General features: G+C 41.9%; 1 protein-coding gene across 11 annotated transcripts in view; it reads left to right on the forward strand.

Annotated features, from left to right (window-relative positions):
• The window catches only part of SEC24C (SEC24 homolog C, COPII coat complex component), a 40,789-nt gene that overhangs the window by 13,234 nt on the left and 10,917 nt on the right, over window positions 1-16,638 (forward strand). For 4 of the 11 annotated variants that reach the window (XM_072756253.1, XM_072756252.1, XM_072756250.1 and 1 more), the window contains 6 exons: window positions 684-766; window positions 3,279-3,477; window positions 5,733-5,868; window positions 15,164-15,339; window positions 15,549-15,920; window positions 16,179-16,315. In XM_072756253.1, the coding sequence (XP_072612354.1) occupies window positions 3,306-3,477; window positions 5,733-5,868; window positions 15,164-15,339; window positions 15,549-15,920; window positions 16,179-16,315 (993 nt within the window). In that variant the 5' untranslated portion in view covers window positions 684-766; window positions 3,279-3,305. Of the gene's footprint in view, window positions 1-683; window positions 767-849; window positions 2,140-3,278; window positions 3,478-5,732; window positions 5,869-15,163; window positions 15,340-15,548; window positions 15,921-16,178; window positions 16,316-16,638 lie in introns of those variants that run through there. The other 7 variants (XM_026004698.2, XM_026004702.2, XM_026004699.2 and 4 more) reach the window with 6 other exon arrangements.

Raw genomic sequence — 16,638 nt, forward strand, 5'->3', positions numbered from 1 at the left:
CTGTTATTTACAATCACAATCACAGGAGAGCAAGAATTTTTGCTTTGTTCACTACTGTATTCCCAGAACCCAGAATATGGCTTGCCACACAGCATGCTTAAAAAGAAAGAAAGAGGGATCCCTGGGTGGCGCAGCGGTTTGGCGCCTGCCTTTGGCCCAGGGCGTGATCCTGGAGACCCAGAATCGAATCCCACGTCGGGCTCCCGGTGCATGGAGCCTGCTTCTCCCTCTGCCTGTGTCTCTGCCTCTCTCTCTCTCTCTCTCTCTCTGTGTGTGTGACTATCATAAATAAATAAAAATTTAAAAAAAAAAGATTTTTTTAAAAAAAAGAAAAAATGAAAGAGTTAAATGAATAATTCTTATTGAAAGGGTTAAATGAGGTCATGTGTTTTTAAAAATCCTACAGTATTAGCTACAATATTGCTATTCATTAAATGGGATAATAATTACTCCAGGAACTGTAGCTCTTCCAACAGGCGGGGGACATTCCGAGTGCAGAGATCATCACCCTCTGGCAGACCTCTGCATCTAAACTAAGCCACAGTATAAAAACGGTTAACTAATAATACATGACATTTACTGAGTGATTGCTATGGGGCAGAGAGATCTATGTGACTGTCTAATTCCATCCTCTCAAAAAGCCATTATTAGAAGGGCATTCAGTATTCTCTCCCATTTTACAGATGAAAGAAACTAAGGCAGAGATAGCTGCTCCAGCTGGTGACCTGCGGAGCCAGAACTCGAACACACGAAGTCTGAAGGCTGAGTTAGTACCTTCTACTATAATACGTTCCGTGATCTCAGAACCAGCAAGAGTCCTAGGTGAAAGCATCTCCGTAGACGGAAATCAATGGGGTCAGGGGTCAGCAGGAAGTGGCTACAACTAAAGATCAGAGAGGTCGCTAATGTGTCATAGGGGGATTGTGGAAGCGTTACTTAACATAGTTTGACACAGCCTTCTCGATCGCATCTTAGCGGGACTATAAAGTGACCAGAATATCTGGGGGGAAAATAAAAGGCGGAAATGCATAAGATTCTGCGGAGAATCCCCGGGGGTAGCCATGACGCGAGGTGAGCAGTGGCGCATGCGCGGCATCCGGGTTCTTCAGGCCGCGTCTACTGCAGACGTGGCAGAAGGAGTGGTCGCCCCCAGGGCGTGGGGGAGGAACTTCCGGGGACGACGCTCAGTCCCCCTCGGAACCGGAAGTTGGGCCTGGGAGCCTTGACGTTAGGAACGAAGTCGAACCTGGATCTGGAGCCGGGTGAGGAGTGGCATCGGGAGGTTGGTGGGTAGGAAAGCAGGGGAGAGGCCGGGGTACCACTGGCCTGATCGGGGTCTGGTCTGAGCAGGAAGGGAGGAGCCTGGGGGCGGGGCATGAGGAGAGACCCTCACCTCACGCATCCAGAATCCTGGATCAGTTCTAGATCTTCCCTTCTCTGCTCCCGGCCCCAGATTCCGGCTCCCGCTTCCTGCCCGGAGCTTGTTGAAGGGCGCAAGCCGTTCGATCTCCATGCTCAATGGATCAGCCCTCTCGTCGTGGCCCGAGATGCTAGTTTGGCTTCTTGGTCTTGATTCCCAGCGCTCCCAGCCTCCACAAGCTCGACTACTTTCAGAGTTCTAGGAAGCTTGCCCCGCCCCCTGGGTTGTCACTCTCGGCTGTCTACCCAGAATGGAGTCCAGACTTGAGCCTTTCGCCCAACTCTGGGGTGTGAGATTATTTCCTGGCGGAGAAGCTCCTTTCCTCCGGCCCCCGCCCTCACACTGACTTTCGGAAGATACAGGGGAAGAAGGGGTCATCTGTCAAGCTGAGTGTTGTGACCAGTGCAAGGCTTAGGATTTGGAAGAACAGTACCTGAGATGGCTTACGTTTCAAGGATTCCAGTCCAGGAGCAGCTCAGCGTTTCTGTAATCAAGATGACCCTCTCTAGCAAATGGGAGAGGCCCATTGTTCTACTCCAGCGGCTGTGAACTCTCCTGCTTCTTGTGCCCCATCTGTCTGTAGAGTAGTCGGAATAAGGCTGTTTAGATGTGATTAGACAGTCTTGTTCTTGGAATGACCCACGAAAGGCCCTCTAAGTCATCCCTCTGTTGCCGGACAAGATTGTAATAACTTCAGTGGTGGCCTAGATTCATGACAGGTATATAAGGAAAGCAGAAACGGAGTTGGAGAAGGGCATGGGATTTGAAATATTCCTAGTCCCTCTGCTTGAAGGATAGGTGATCTTTTTACACGAAATCTTTGTCATTGATCTTTGAACTGTTTTCATAGGTTATTGTGAGAAGTTTTTGTACCTGCCCTGCGCTTGGCTGGAGTCTGGTACCTTGCTAGAGTTTGTGGGTGTCCTTTACACTTAATGATTTTAGTGCTTCCGTTCTCAAATCCATACATTCTTTTGGTGGGAAGACTGGGAATGGAGTAGCATTTGAATTATTGCAGTTCAGCCAAAGGATTGCATTTCTCTAATCAGTTACTCTGTATTTGTCTTTTGAGAAGGAGGGAATTTAGCTGATCTGTTTATATGTGTAGCCTGAGTGATTAAAAGTGACTAGCATATTAGAGGGTATTCAGTGTTTGTTGAATGAATCCATGCTAGAGTGAATGAATGGAAAGTGGAACATTGTTTCATTTACTTATAATATCACAGTAGTTCATCAGTGGCAGGAGTCAGTGTGAGACTAGACGCTAGAACTCATACCACTTAGGAATGGAGGCTGTTGGGATCCCTGGGTGGCGCAGCGGTTTGGCGCCTGCCTTTGGCCCAGGGCGCGATCCTGGAGACCCGGGATCGAATCCCACGTCGGGCTCCCGGTGCATGGAGCCTGCTTCTCCCTCTGCCTGTGTCTCTGCCTCTCTCTCTCTCTCTCTGTGTGTGTGACTATCATAAATAAAAAAAAAAAAATTAAAAAAAAAAAAAAGGAATGGAGGCTGTTGCTCCATCCATTGGACCTATCTGAAGTTGAAATTTATACCCTCTTGGCAGTGACAAAGCATGGGGTTCACAGTAACAAATCTTTACTTTGAGGAAGTAATCTACTGGCTGGGCAGAAAATTACAAAGATTCTCTGGTAGTATGGGAGCAATTAGGCTGATAACTGCCTGGTAAGGTCAGTCTTTTTTTATGTCTTACTTTCTAGCCTATATAGCTGATATCTCTTTAGAAATTGATTTTGACTATTTTCTATTGACTATTGATTTTGACTATTTTCTATTGATTATTGATTTTGACTCTTTAGAAGTTGATTTTGACTATTTTCTCTCTTCTTTCTCATCTTTTAGGTGAGACCAAGTGGGGATGCACTCATAATGAACGTCAACCAGTCAGCTCCACCTGTGCCGCCATTTGGGCAGCCCCAGCCTGTCTACCAAGGGTATCATCAATCCAGCTATGGTGGGCAACCAGGGTCCACAGCCCCCACCACTCCCTATGGAGCTTACAATGGCCCAGTACCAGGCTATCAGCAAACATCTCCCCCAGGTATGTTTCCAAGTTTTCTTTGAGCTTAGGAGGGGAATCAGTAGTGTTCAGGTTGGGTGGCATTGCCCTACCTAAGCTGCCTAGAGAGTTGAGGTAGATGGGATTGAGGAACATGACTCTGGTTCTCAGTCACTGAGAATTCTGTGGACAGTCTGCCTTTCCCTGTTTTTAGTAGGTTCTGCCTTAAAACATCTAGTTGAAGCACATCTTCCAGTTTCAGTGGCAGTTCACTTCATGTGAGTGTCACTCTATACAGCCTCAACTGCCTGCTTTGTTCACAGCTGGATGGAAAGGTTGTGGTCACGACTCCTGCAGAGTCTGTGGCCAGGACTGCCGGTTCCCTTTAACCTAAAATCTCACTGAATTCACGTGTTCCTCATATATATATTGATAATGCTTCATTGGATTGATGGTTTTATCTATAAATGACCCTGCGACATGGGGAACTAATTCATGGATAAAAAGTGTAGTGGTACTTCTTATATCTTTCTACTTTCACTTGAGTACTTGAGTTTCCTCTGCTTCTGAGATGCTCTGTAATATCAGGGAAATAAGAGAAGACTAATATGGTGCTGCCTTAGGATCAGTGTTTGACTTTTATGTTACTTTTTCAAGAAGAGCAGCTGGTACTCTACAGATTGTCCATATGGCTTTTTGGAAAATGGTTAACGGTAGATCTTTGGTTAGGCTAGCTGAAGACTTAGAGTATGCCAAACATTTTATGCTTTTTAAGATAGTAAGTTCCATACAGGGATATGGGAAAAGAAGGCACCAAGAAAGCATAAGTAAGATTTGGGAAATGAATGAAGTGTTACCATTTTAAATATAATTTTGAGAAAAAAAATTGTTAAGTGGTGAGATTAGGTCTCATGTCTTTGGAAGAACCTTAGGCTGGGTTGAGACTTTGGCTGGACAGAGTCCACTTCTGATCTTTCAAGTCCTGGCTTATCAGGATGGAGTTTGGCATTGCCTCAAGAGGAAGCTTTGTTATTGAAAGGAAAACGAATCTGGTTCTGTGATAGCTAGTGATCAGGTTCAGATTAATTAGTCTGTAGGCAGGTTTTGAATTTTCTAATCTCTACTGAGGAACAGAGCAAAAGAGAACAATTGTTTGAATAGGGGTCAGCAACATTTCCAAAGTGATGTGCCAACTTACTAATTCCCTGCATTTCATGTGAGAAGGATGGTTGGGGATGGTATGCAGAAAGGTTGGGGGTAGTAGAAATAGCTTTGATGCACCCCTGATGAGCAGAAAGGACAGAGTACAGCTTTTGTGAAGACAAAGGTGGCAGCACTAATGGGAGGGCAAATCAACTGTCCTGACTGAACCACTGGGCAAAGTCTCCAAACTATGAGAACACTTTCCCGTGCCATGTGATATTGGGAGCATCAACACTTGGATGTGGGTGAAAAGATGGTTAGAATAAGTAGCATATATGAAAAAGAGGTTGACAGAATGACCTCCCCAAGAGGAACTTTTCTTTGTAATCTGGTTCAGTATATTACTTGATTATCGTTTGCACCACCTTTCTCATATGCTTTAAGTGTCTGAGTTCTGGAGTAGGATCTTTTCCTTAAAAGAACTGACTTTTTGGGGTGCCTTGCTGGCCAAGTTGGTAGAGCATGTGACTCTTGATCTTGGGATTGTGAGTTTGAGCCCCATATTGGGCATAAAGATTACTTTAAAATACAATCTCTGGGGATCCCTGGGTGGTTCAGCGGTTCAGTGCCTGCCTTTGGCCCAGGGCATGATCCTGGAGTCCCGGGATCGAGTCCCACATCAGGCTCCCTGTATGGAACTTGCTTCTCCCTCTGCCTGTGTTTCTGCCTCTCTCTCTCTCTCTCTCTCTCTCTCTCATGAATAAATAAATAAAAATCTTAAAAAAAATAAAATAAAATTTCTCTCTCTCTCTCTTTTTTTTAAAGAGTTGATTTTTTGTCTAGGGTAAGAACATTAGACTGACCTGGATTGAGTGAGAGTCTATGGTGATCAGAGGAAGCCTCAATATTCTTGTAGCTCTGGTTACAGCTTCACCTGTACTATATCTATCTAGGAGAGTAGAGACTCTGATTGGTCACCCATGTTGACAATCTTCTGTAACTAGAGTTGCATGTTCATGGTAAACTTTTGATTGCAAAGCTGTGGTATTATGCCAGGGAAGATCTGAGCTTATTTATACTTGCTTTACATTCCTTGCTCAGGGTGGAGAAGAAAGTTATTTCCCAATCATTTAGTTTCTGTCCTTTACCCTCAGGTGTGTCAAGAGCCCCACCTTCTTCAGAGGCACCTCCAGCCTCAACAGCACAGGCCCCATGTGGCCAGGCTGCATATGGCCAGTTTGGCCAAGGAGATGTACAGAATGGGCCAAGCTCCACTGTTCAGATGCAGAGGTATGTACTTGGGTCAGCCTAACATGGGTCTGATGAAACTAGAAGAATTAGGAATGGATGAGGGCCTATATCCTCTACTGTTTTTCTTTGCCTTTCTCTTAGATCCTTTTCTCTTTTCCCTCCACTTTTTTGGTATTTTGTTTTCATTTTTCCAGGTTATAGGTGCTGCTGTTGTCCACTCTGTAGATCATTAACCCGTCTTTGTACCTAAGTTCTTTTGTATATTCTTTCTCCTTCTGTGAACTTGAGTTTTTTTCTTGACTAGACATATAGCTTCCATAATTGTTGCAATCCGACCGAACCTGTCTTCAGGGAGAAACAAGAAAAAGGAATCTCAGAATTATTATTATTATTATTATTAAGATTTTATTTATTTATTCATGAGAGAGACACAGAGAGAGAGAGAGGCAGAGAAACAGGCAGAGGGAGAAGCAGGCTCCACGCAGAGAGCCTGATGTGGGACTCGATCCAGGGTCTCCAGGATCACGCCCTGGGCTGCAGGCAGTGCTAAACCGCTGCGCCACCGGGGCTGCCCGGGATCTCAGAATTATTTATGTTTCTTCTGATTTCTACTTTTCCTCTAGATCAGGCAGATAGTAGGACTTACTGGTTAAGTTTGGGTGTGACCAGTGATGAAAGGAAAGATACTCAAAGAAAAGCCATATAAATGATAAAAATTTTGGTGGCATATGATCCAATAAACAACTGTCTTTATATTGAAGTCCATTAAAGAAAGGCAGTCATCTCTGTTGGACTGTTGTTTGTTTCTTGGTAAACAAAGAATAAAGTATAACTGAGTAGGGTGTGTTGTGTGGTAATGGAAGAGTCACTTTTTGACATTTTTATTGAGTGTCCAGAAGATACATGTTTATTTTTTTATTTATTTTATTTATTTATTTATTTTTTTTGAAGATACATGTTTAGCATAGAAAGTTAGCCTATAGAAAGAGCCCGGGAAGTGCTCCCTAACCTTGTGTGTTGGAAAACACTGAGAAGCAGTATAGAGAATTCATTCATTCATCTACCCAAAAATATTTATTTTGTATTTTTATGTGTTGGATGTTGTTCTAGAGTTTGGAGATAGGGGATCCCTGGGTGGCTCAGTGGTTTAGTGCCTGCCTTTGGCCCGGGGCACGATCCTGGGGTCCCGGGATCGAGTCCCACGTCAGGCTCCTGGCATGGAGCCTGCTTCTCCCTCCTCCTGTCTCTGCCCCCCTCTCTCTCTCTATGTCTATCATAAATAAATAAATAAATATTAAAAAAAAAAAAAAAGAACCACTTAGAGTTTAGAGATAAAACAGTAAACAGACCAAATCTCTGCCTTGATGGAACTTATAATCTAGTGGAGTACACAGAGGATAACAAGTAGACAAATATCAAAAACAAAACAGAGTAAGGATAGTAAGGATATACAGAATGTCTTGTGAGGAAGTAGGGAGCTGTTTTAACTACATTGGTCAAGGAAAGCCTCCTTGAAATGATATTTGAAACATCAGTGAAATGATAAAGGGAGCTAGCCAAAGATCTGGAAGAGGAGTGTCTTGGATAGAGGAAACAAGTATAAAGGCCCTCAGGGAGAAAATTGTGGTGGATGGGAAGGAGAGCAAGAAGGCCAGTGTGGCTAGAGTAGAGTGGAGAGTGGAGGAGAAAAGACAGGAATATAGGCAAGAGCCATATCATATAGTGCTTTGTAAGCTGTAGTAAGAAGTGTAAAATTGATTTTAGTTGCAGTGAGAAGCCATTGGAGAGTTTTGAGCTGGGGAGTAACATGTTTGCATTTATTTCTTCATTTGTTTGTTTATGCAATCGATCTTTTCATTGTAATATAAAACACATACCAAAACAACCCATATAAAATAAATGTGTGGCTTAGTAAATTATTTTAGTATATGTGCTGCCGAAGTGAGCACAGGCTTAGTAAATTTTTTTTTATTTTTTTATTTTTTATTTTTTTAATTTTTATTTATTTATTTATTTATTTTAGTAAATTATTATAAAGGGAACCCCCTTATAACTACAACCCAGATGAAGAAATGCAATTCGGCCACACACCTGAGCCCCTTCCAGGTGCCTTAATTCAATCATAACTCTCTCCTTATCCCCATAAGTAATGATTATCCTCTTATAGTATCCACTTTCTTATGTTTTTAAAAATTGTCTACACCCAAATCTCTAGATACCACAGTTTAGTTTATAAACTGTGGCAAACTGTTGTTTGCCTATTTAAAAACAAACAACTTGATGTGTCTTTTAAGTCTGTAGGTTCCCTCTCTATCTCTTTCTTTTTCTATTTATCTGTTAAAGAACTGAAGCCAATTGACCTAAAGAATTTCCCACAGTCTGGATTCTCCTGGTTGCAAATTCCATCTCAGAGTTCCATGTGTTGTTCTTTGTATTCTTTGCCAATTGGCAGCTTGATCCAGAGACTTGTTTTCTTAATATCTTGTTTTCTTTTTTTTTGTGATAGTTTTGTGTTGGCAGTTGTTAGTGCTTATTAATATATATGTTTATGAATTTGTTGGGTTTCCAAGATGGTGATACTTTTAAATTCTTTTTCATTTATTTATTTGTTTGAATATAATTATTGACATTTCTCCTCATGTGTTATTTGGTTACCACTCGTGCAATTCATTTACCTTTATTTACCAGTTTATAAGAGAATGAATTGGTCCTCTCTTATTTACTGAAGGTGACCATTTCTTCCTTTTTTTTTTTTTTTTAACATTTTATTTATTTATTCATGAGAGACACACACACACACACACACACACACACACACACAGAGAGAGAGAGAGGCAGAGACGTAGGCAGAGGGAGAAGCAGGCTCCATGAAGGGAGCTGACGTGGGACTCAATCCTGGGTCTCCAGGATCACACCACAGGCTGAAGGCAGCGCTAAACTTCTGAGCCACCTGGGCTGCCCCATTTCTTCCTTTTTAAAAAAAAAAAAAAGATTTATTTATTTAAGAGAGCGAGCGAGTGAGTGTGCAGTGGGCAAGGGGCAGAGGGAGAGAGAAACTCCAGACAGATTCTGCACTGAGCAGAGCCCATTGCTGTGCTTGATCACACCACTCTGAAATCATGACCCCAGCCAAAACCAAGTCAGATGCTTAACCAACTGTGCCACCCGGGTGCACAGTTCTTCCTTCTTAATTCCTCCCAATTCTTCCTTCTTAATGTTATTGTGAATTTAAGCATATTTGCTAGGTTTCAGTCCACTGTAGTTAACCATCATTATTAAAGCTTAGAGTGCCCCATCTTTGACCAATGGGAATCTCTTCAATTTGAATCCTGAGTACTTTTGGGATGATCCTAAGGAATCTTTGGGTATGATAAGATGTTCTAAGATTATCTTATATATTTTAAACCCCAGACTAGGAATTAGCCATTTTTCCAAAAAATCCTTTATTTTGTTGGTGAGAAATGACATTTTATGGGGCACTAGGCATGTTTGTTGCTACCTGATTGGTTATGTCTGGTCCTTTTCAGTGGGCATAGTTAAGAAACACATATCTACATATATAAATATGTTGTTTTTAGTTTATATTTGTACTTCCAATTCAAATTCAAGACTATAGAGACTTCTCTTATCCTATTATATCTGTATCTCTTCTTTTTATTTTATTTTTTAAAGATTTATTTAACTATTTGAAGGAGAGAGAGAGCATGCTCCTATGTGTGCAAGTGAGGGGGAGGCACTGGGAGAGAATCCCCAAGCAGACAACGCCGCTGAGCACAGAGCCCAACACCCAGAAATCATGACTTGAGCTGAAACCAAAAGCCAGTCACCCAACCAACTGAGCCCAGGCACCCCATCTCCTCTTTTTCTTGAGGCCATGGGGATGATGGAATTAGAATATTGAAGTATGCCATAATTTCTCATTTATTTTATCCATTATTATATACAGTAGTCTCAGTAAATAGTACTAACATTATCACAAATGTGATTACTGAAAATAGTATCTGTTAAAAATTTAGCATATATTCTCCTCATTCTCTACTAATTAAAAAATACTTATTTTTATTTTTTTAAAGATTATATTTATTTATGCATAAGAGACATAGAGAGGCAAAGATATGGACAGAAGAAGAAGCAGGCTTCTGCACTACTATTTGCCCAGTTGCTTAAGCTAGCAGGTTAAAAGACATTCACACTTATTCTTTCTCTCTTGTCTCACATGCAATCCTACTAACTCTACCTGTGAAACATATCCCAAATCTCTTTCTCACCACCCCTACCACTACCATCCTAAACCTGAACTACTACAACAACCTCCTAATAGGATTCTGTACTTCTACTCTTGAATCCATCAGTCACTTCTTTTTAAAGATAAGTATTTTGGGGACACCTGGGTGGCTCAGTGGTTGAGCATCTGCCTTCAGCTCAGGGCATGATCCCCATCCAGGGATTGAGTCCTGTATCGGCTCCCCACAGGGGATCTTCTTTGGTAATGAAAATGTTCTAAAATTGGATTCTGGTGATGGTTGTACAACTTCATAAATTTACTAAAAGTCATTGAATTGTACACTTAAAAAGAATGAATGAATCAAATGCTATGGAAATTGAATTTCTTTTTTTTTTCTTTTTTAAAGATTTTATTTATTTGAGAGAGAGAGAGAGATAGCGAGAGAAAGCATGAGCAGGGGCAGTGGAGGCGGGGAAGGAGGCTCCGCTGAGCAGGGAGTCCAACGTGCAACGTGGGGCTCAATCCTAGGATCTGAGATCATGACCTGAGCCAAAGGCAGAGACACCTAACCAACTGAGCCACCCAGGTGCCCCTGGAAATTATATTTATAAACTTTTTAAAAAAATGTCATCTTGGGTGGCAGTATCAGGGAGTATATTATAGAAGCAAATGTAAAACAACTACACTCTCTCAACTCAGGCTGTAAAGGATTCTCAGAGAGAAAATAAATTGACTAGATTAAATAGAGACTATTATAGGAGATCAGATAGTGGACTAGTATCTTAAAAGCATTAAGGGAATATAATTGTCAGTGCAGAATTTTGTACTTAGCTAGGAGAAAGCACAGATAAAGACATTTACAAACAGACTGAGAGTTTACCATGTATAGACCTTGGTTGAGAAAACTATTAAATAGGGCATCTGGGTGGCTCAGTGACTGAGCATCTACCTTTGACTCAGGTTGTGATCCCAGGGTCCTGGTATTGAGTCCCACATTAGGCTCCCCACAGGGAGCCTCTTCTCCCTCTACCAGTGTCTCTGTCTCTCTCTCTGTATCTCTCATGAATAAATGAATAAAATCTCAAAAAAAAAAAAAAAACAGGAAAATAAACCCAGAAAGAATGATATTTAAAAAGAAAGGGAAATAGGAACCAAAGACGTGGAGATAAAGACCAATTCTTTGTAATGTTTGGCTAAAGGAGGAGCAAAAGCTGGCAGGAGGTATGAGGTTTTAGGGCAATTTTATTTGGCTGGATTTTTATTTTATTTTTTTATTTTTTTAAATTTTTATTTATTTATGATAGTCACAGAGAGAGAGAGAGAGAGAGAGGCAGAGACACAGGCAGAGGGAGAAGCAGGCTCCATGCACCGGGAGCCTGATGTGAGATTCGATCCTGGGTCTCCAGGATCGCACCCTGGGCCAAAGGCATGCGCTAAACCACTGCGCCACCCAGGGATCCCTGGCTGGATTTTTAAAAACAACTTAATTGAGATAAAATTCACATACTACGCAGTTTGCCCAGTTAAAGTATACAGTTCATTGGTTTTTAGTATATTCACAGATATGTGCAACCATCACCTCAGTTTTTTTTTTTTTTTTAAAGGTTTTTTATTTATTTATTCGTGATAGACAGAGGCAGAGACATAGGCAGAGGAAGAAGCAGGCTCCATGCCCGGGAGCCCGATGTGGGATTCGATCCCGGGTCTCCAGGATCGCGCCCTGGGCCAAAGGCAGGCGCTAAACCGCTGCGCCACCCAGGGATCCCCATCACCTCAGTTTGAGAACATTTTCGTCACTTCAAGAAGAAACACCATATCCTTTAGCTCAGTAGCTACTGTTAATTAGCTATTCCTTCAATCCCCCCTGTACCCTAAGCAACCAATATAGTAGTCTCCCGTTCTGCAGTCTGGAAGCAGATGATCCTCTTTCTGATGTACTATCACGGGGTCAGTAGTAACTTCATCACAGTGCCTACATCATTTACTCCCTTTGTCTAATCACGTAGGCATTTTATCATCTCACATCATCACAAGAAGAGGAGTGAGTATAGTACAATAAGATATTTTGAAAAAGAGAGAGAACATATTAAAAAGCTATTCAAAAAAAAAAACAAAAAATCAAAAAAAAAAAAAACAAAAAAAAAATAAAAAAATAAAATAAAAAGCTATTCAATCTCATAAGAAAAGTCCAAATCAAAAAACATAAGATTCTTTTTTTTTTTTTTTTTAAGATTTTATTTATTCATTCATGAGAGACACGGGGGCGGGGGCGGCTGAGACATAGGCAGAGGGAGAACACTCTTCATGCTCCCTGCATGGAGCCTGGTGTGGGACTCGATCCTGGGACTCTGGGATCACACCCTGGGCCAAAGGCAGGTGGTAAACCGCTGAGCCACCCAGGCATCCCGCATAATAAGATTCTACTATGTATCCATCAAAGTGGCAAAATTAAAGTCTAACAGTCCCAAATATTGCTAAGGATATGGTGTAGTAGGAACTGTTATTCAGTGGTCAGATGCAAATTAGAACAACTCATGTCAGATTCTGCGCTGGGCAGAGAGATTCCCAGAGATACTTTGGGGAAATAATTTGGAATTATCTCTTAAAATTAAAGATATACATACCTTATAATCTAGCAATTCACTCATAGATATATGCCTTAGAAAAATTCATGTATGTATAAATAGCAACACTGTATTATTAAAAAAATAGAAAAACTTAAATATCCATCTACGTTAAAATACTTAAGTAAATCATGGCTTATTTATTTAGTGGAATAACATTTAGTGATGAAAGGCAATGTCAGCCATTTTATTTATTTATTTATTTATTTTTTAAATTTTTATTTATTTATGATAGTCACAGAGAGATTGAGAGAGAGAGAGGCAGAGACACAGGCAGAGGGAGAAGCAGGCTCCATGTACCGGAAGCCCGACGTGGGATTCGATCCCGGGTCTCCAGGATCGCGCCCTGGGCCAAAGGCAGGCGCCAAACCACTACGCCACCCAGGGATCCCTCCATTTTAGATGAATTTCATAATCATAGTTGAACAAAAGAAGGCAAACCCAGGGAGTATGTATAATATGATTCTATTTACAAAAGTTTAAAAAAGTCGGGGTACCTGGGTGTCTCAGTTGGTTAAGCCTCTGTCTTTGGCTCAGGTCATGATCTTAGGGTCCTGAGATCAAGCCCCAGGTCGAGCTCCCTGCTCAGTGGGGAGCCTGCTTCTCCCTCTCCCTCTGTTGTTCCCCCGCCTTGTGCTCACTTGTGTGCTCTGTCAAATAAATAAATAACCCCCCCTAAAAAAAAGAACTTTTTTGTTGTTGTTTTAGGGGGGCGGGGAAGGGGCAGAGGGAGAGAGAGAGAATCTCTCTGCCCAGCGCAGAATCTGACATGAGGCTCTGAAATCAAGAGTCAGACGCTTAACCCACTGAGCCACCCAGACACCCCTGAATTACGTTGCTCTAAAGACAAGGAAATGATTATTAGGAAGTTAGGAAAGTAGTTATCTCTGGGAGAAGAAGGAGGGCTGTGATGGAGGAGAGGCTGAGATGGAGGAGAGACACTTTCGGTGCTAGTGTGTTCTTTTTCTTGACTTTGTTTTTAGTTACATTGGTGTTTGATTAATTATTCATCAGTACATATTTATCCTATGTATTTTTTTTTCTATTTCTGTTATATTTTACAATTACAAAGTAAAGTACATTGAACTAAAATCAGTTCTGGGGTTGGTTCTAGCTTGGTTTGCCACTTAACACTCTTCATGTCTTACTCTTCTATCTGCTCAGGGGCTGCCAGGACCACCACCTCCTATGCACTCATTTTGCTATGATAATTAAATTAAATAAAGCACTTAGAGATGCTTTATAAGTTGTGAACCTGTTTACAGATAATATTACTAGGGCATGTGATGGAGTAACAGTGGGTAGTTGATAGTATTCATATTAATGGAGTAGTGACCATGGAATATGATTATTCTGACACGGATTTATGAGCATTGGCTATGGAGCTAACAGTATGTTTGGTGCTGTGGAAAACAAGAAATGCTAAGCCCAACAGAGAGCTTAGGGAGGTGAAAGGTTGACTAGCATAACGCTCAGGAAAGAGTAGTTGAATGAATGAATGAATGAGTGAAAAGTGTTAAACTACAACACTAATAGGAACTAACCAAATATAATAAAGTACAAGTTATTCAGTAGAGACAAAATAAGAAGAAAGGATAAATCAGAATTTCAGTGTAACTGACTATTGTGAAGAATTTGATTCATTCATGAAATTACATATGGAGCTTGTTATGTACAATAATCTGTGTTGTAGATTTCTGCAGTAATAATATCACCATAAGTGCCAGTGCAGTTACTTGTTGATATGTAATGATACTGGAATAATTTTGTATTTATATTTTAATGTCCCATCTAATACCATGGGAATGTCCAGTGTAGCTATCCAAGTAATGAGGCTTTTGCTAGATAAACTCAGCTAGAAGACTATCTGGTTTATGTCCTGTTTCCTGTTCTAGTAGAGTTGGCATCATCTTTCTGATTAGTACAGAGTGTCAAACTCAGCTGACCTACTCTGCTCTTAACAACTTTACCAGGATAAAGTAGTTAAATACTTTGGTTTATTTATTTATTTATTTTTATATATATTTTTAAATACTTTGGTTTAAAAGTAAAACAAACTGCATTTGTTTTATCCCACATTTATTAAGTGCCTATTGTGTTAATGCATCTGCACACTTTCCAGCTTCTTCAGGACTTCTACTTACAATACTGAAGTGTTTTGTTTGTTTATTGAGGCAATTTTTCAACAAAGGATTAAGTCAGAGGAAGTGATAATCTAGTAGAGTAAATACTTGATCTGAGGGTGCTTGGCATATGTTTGTGGAGTGAACCTAATGGAAAACAAGATTTTCCATGGATAATCATAGTGTAGATCATTGGGAATGTAATGTATTTACAAGTGTACAAAAGTACAAAGCCATAAAACAGCCCAGGATGACAGTAAGATGCTGTAGAAAAGTATAGTTTCCTGTATGATATGGAGCTCCTGCCAACTTTGAAGGGTGTGCCAGCATGCTTGTCATCTCTGCCTTCCTTGTCCTCACAGGTTCCCTGGGTCTCAGCCCTTTGGGTCAGTCCCTTTGACCCCTGTGGTCAGCCAGCCAACTGTGCTTCAGCCCTATGGCCCTCCCCCGACAAGTGCACAGGTGACTGCTCAGCTGGCCGGAATGCAGATCAGTGGTGCTGTGGCCCCAGCCCTTCCCCCTGTGGGGCTAGGCTATGGTGAGTAGAAATGACCGCAGGAATGTGACTATCTCCTTCTTTTTAGAAGCATCAGACTCTGGGGTATACCTGAATCCCTTTTATTTCTAGTGTTTCTGAATGCCAGCCAATGGGACAACCATTCTTGCTCCTCATGTGGAAAAGGAGTGATTTACTGATTAAGAAGGCAAAATGACTAGGGTTCTGACTCTACCTCTTCTACTTCTCAGGCTCACCAGCATCACTGGCCTCAGCCTCAGGAAGTTTCCCCAACCCTGGTCTGTATGGCTCTTATCCTCAGGGCCAGGCTCCTCCCCTTAGCCAGGCCCAGGGTCATCTTGGGGCCCAGCCTCCCCAGCGATCTGCCCCACCACAGGCCTCCACCTTCACATCCCCAGCTTCAGGGGGTCCTCGGATGCCTTCGATGACTGGTCCATTCCTGCCTGGACAGGGTTTTGGGGGGCCCTCATTGAGCCAGCCCAACCACGTGTCCTCACCTCCTCCTCAAGCTCTGCCTCCTGGCACCCAAATGACTGGGCCGCCAGGACCACCACCACCTATGCACTCCTCCCAGCAGCCAGGCTATCAGCTGCAGCAAAATGGTGAGTTTTTTCCCAAGGTCCGTCTAGGAGCCAAAGGCTTCAGCTATTCAGGTGTTTTTTTGTTTGCTTTTAGTATTGCTTGCTAAGTAGTGAACTAGATGGACAGTTTCAGGGTATTAGTTCAGATAGTGTGGCCTTTCTCTGAATGGCTATTACCTCATAATTCTGCACTTAGAGGAGTCTAGCCATTTTCCTGAGGCCTTAAGAAGAAACAGGGAGGGATTTTGAATTTATGAATCTTGTGCCATTGTCTCTCAGGTTCCTTTGGACCAGCCCGGGGTCCTCAGCCCAATTATGGAAGTCCCTATCCAGGAGCACCCACTTTTGGCAGTCAGCCTGGGCCTCCTCAACCACTGCCTCCTAAACGCCTGGATCCTGATGCCATCCCAAGCCCTGTAAGTAGATACTTATGTGGTCCTAGGGAAGGAGTTTGTGGCTGCCAGAAAAATGAGTCAATCTAGATGAGATGTTTGCCTAGCATTTTCCGATTATTTTCCCTTTTCATTCATCTTCTTGTAGATGTAGAACCTAGATTTGATTTTTGACTCTTTGAACTGGAGCTTGAGGCCCCGGAAGACTTTTGGAGGCAATTTTACTCCATAGCTGGGCAGGAACGGAGGGGAAGCCAAGAGTGATAAGTAGTGTCAGTAGAGCTCTGGGTTGAGTGCTGCATTCTGTCACTGTTGGACATAGCATGGTAACCTCTCCCCTTCTATGG

The sequence above is a fragment of the Vulpes vulpes genome, chromosome 4 (assembly GCF_048418805.1).
Source record: "Vulpes vulpes isolate BD-2025 chromosome 4, VulVul3, whole genome shotgun sequence".
Classification (NCBI taxonomy): domain Eukaryota; kingdom Metazoa; phylum Chordata; class Mammalia; order Carnivora; family Canidae; genus Vulpes; species Vulpes vulpes.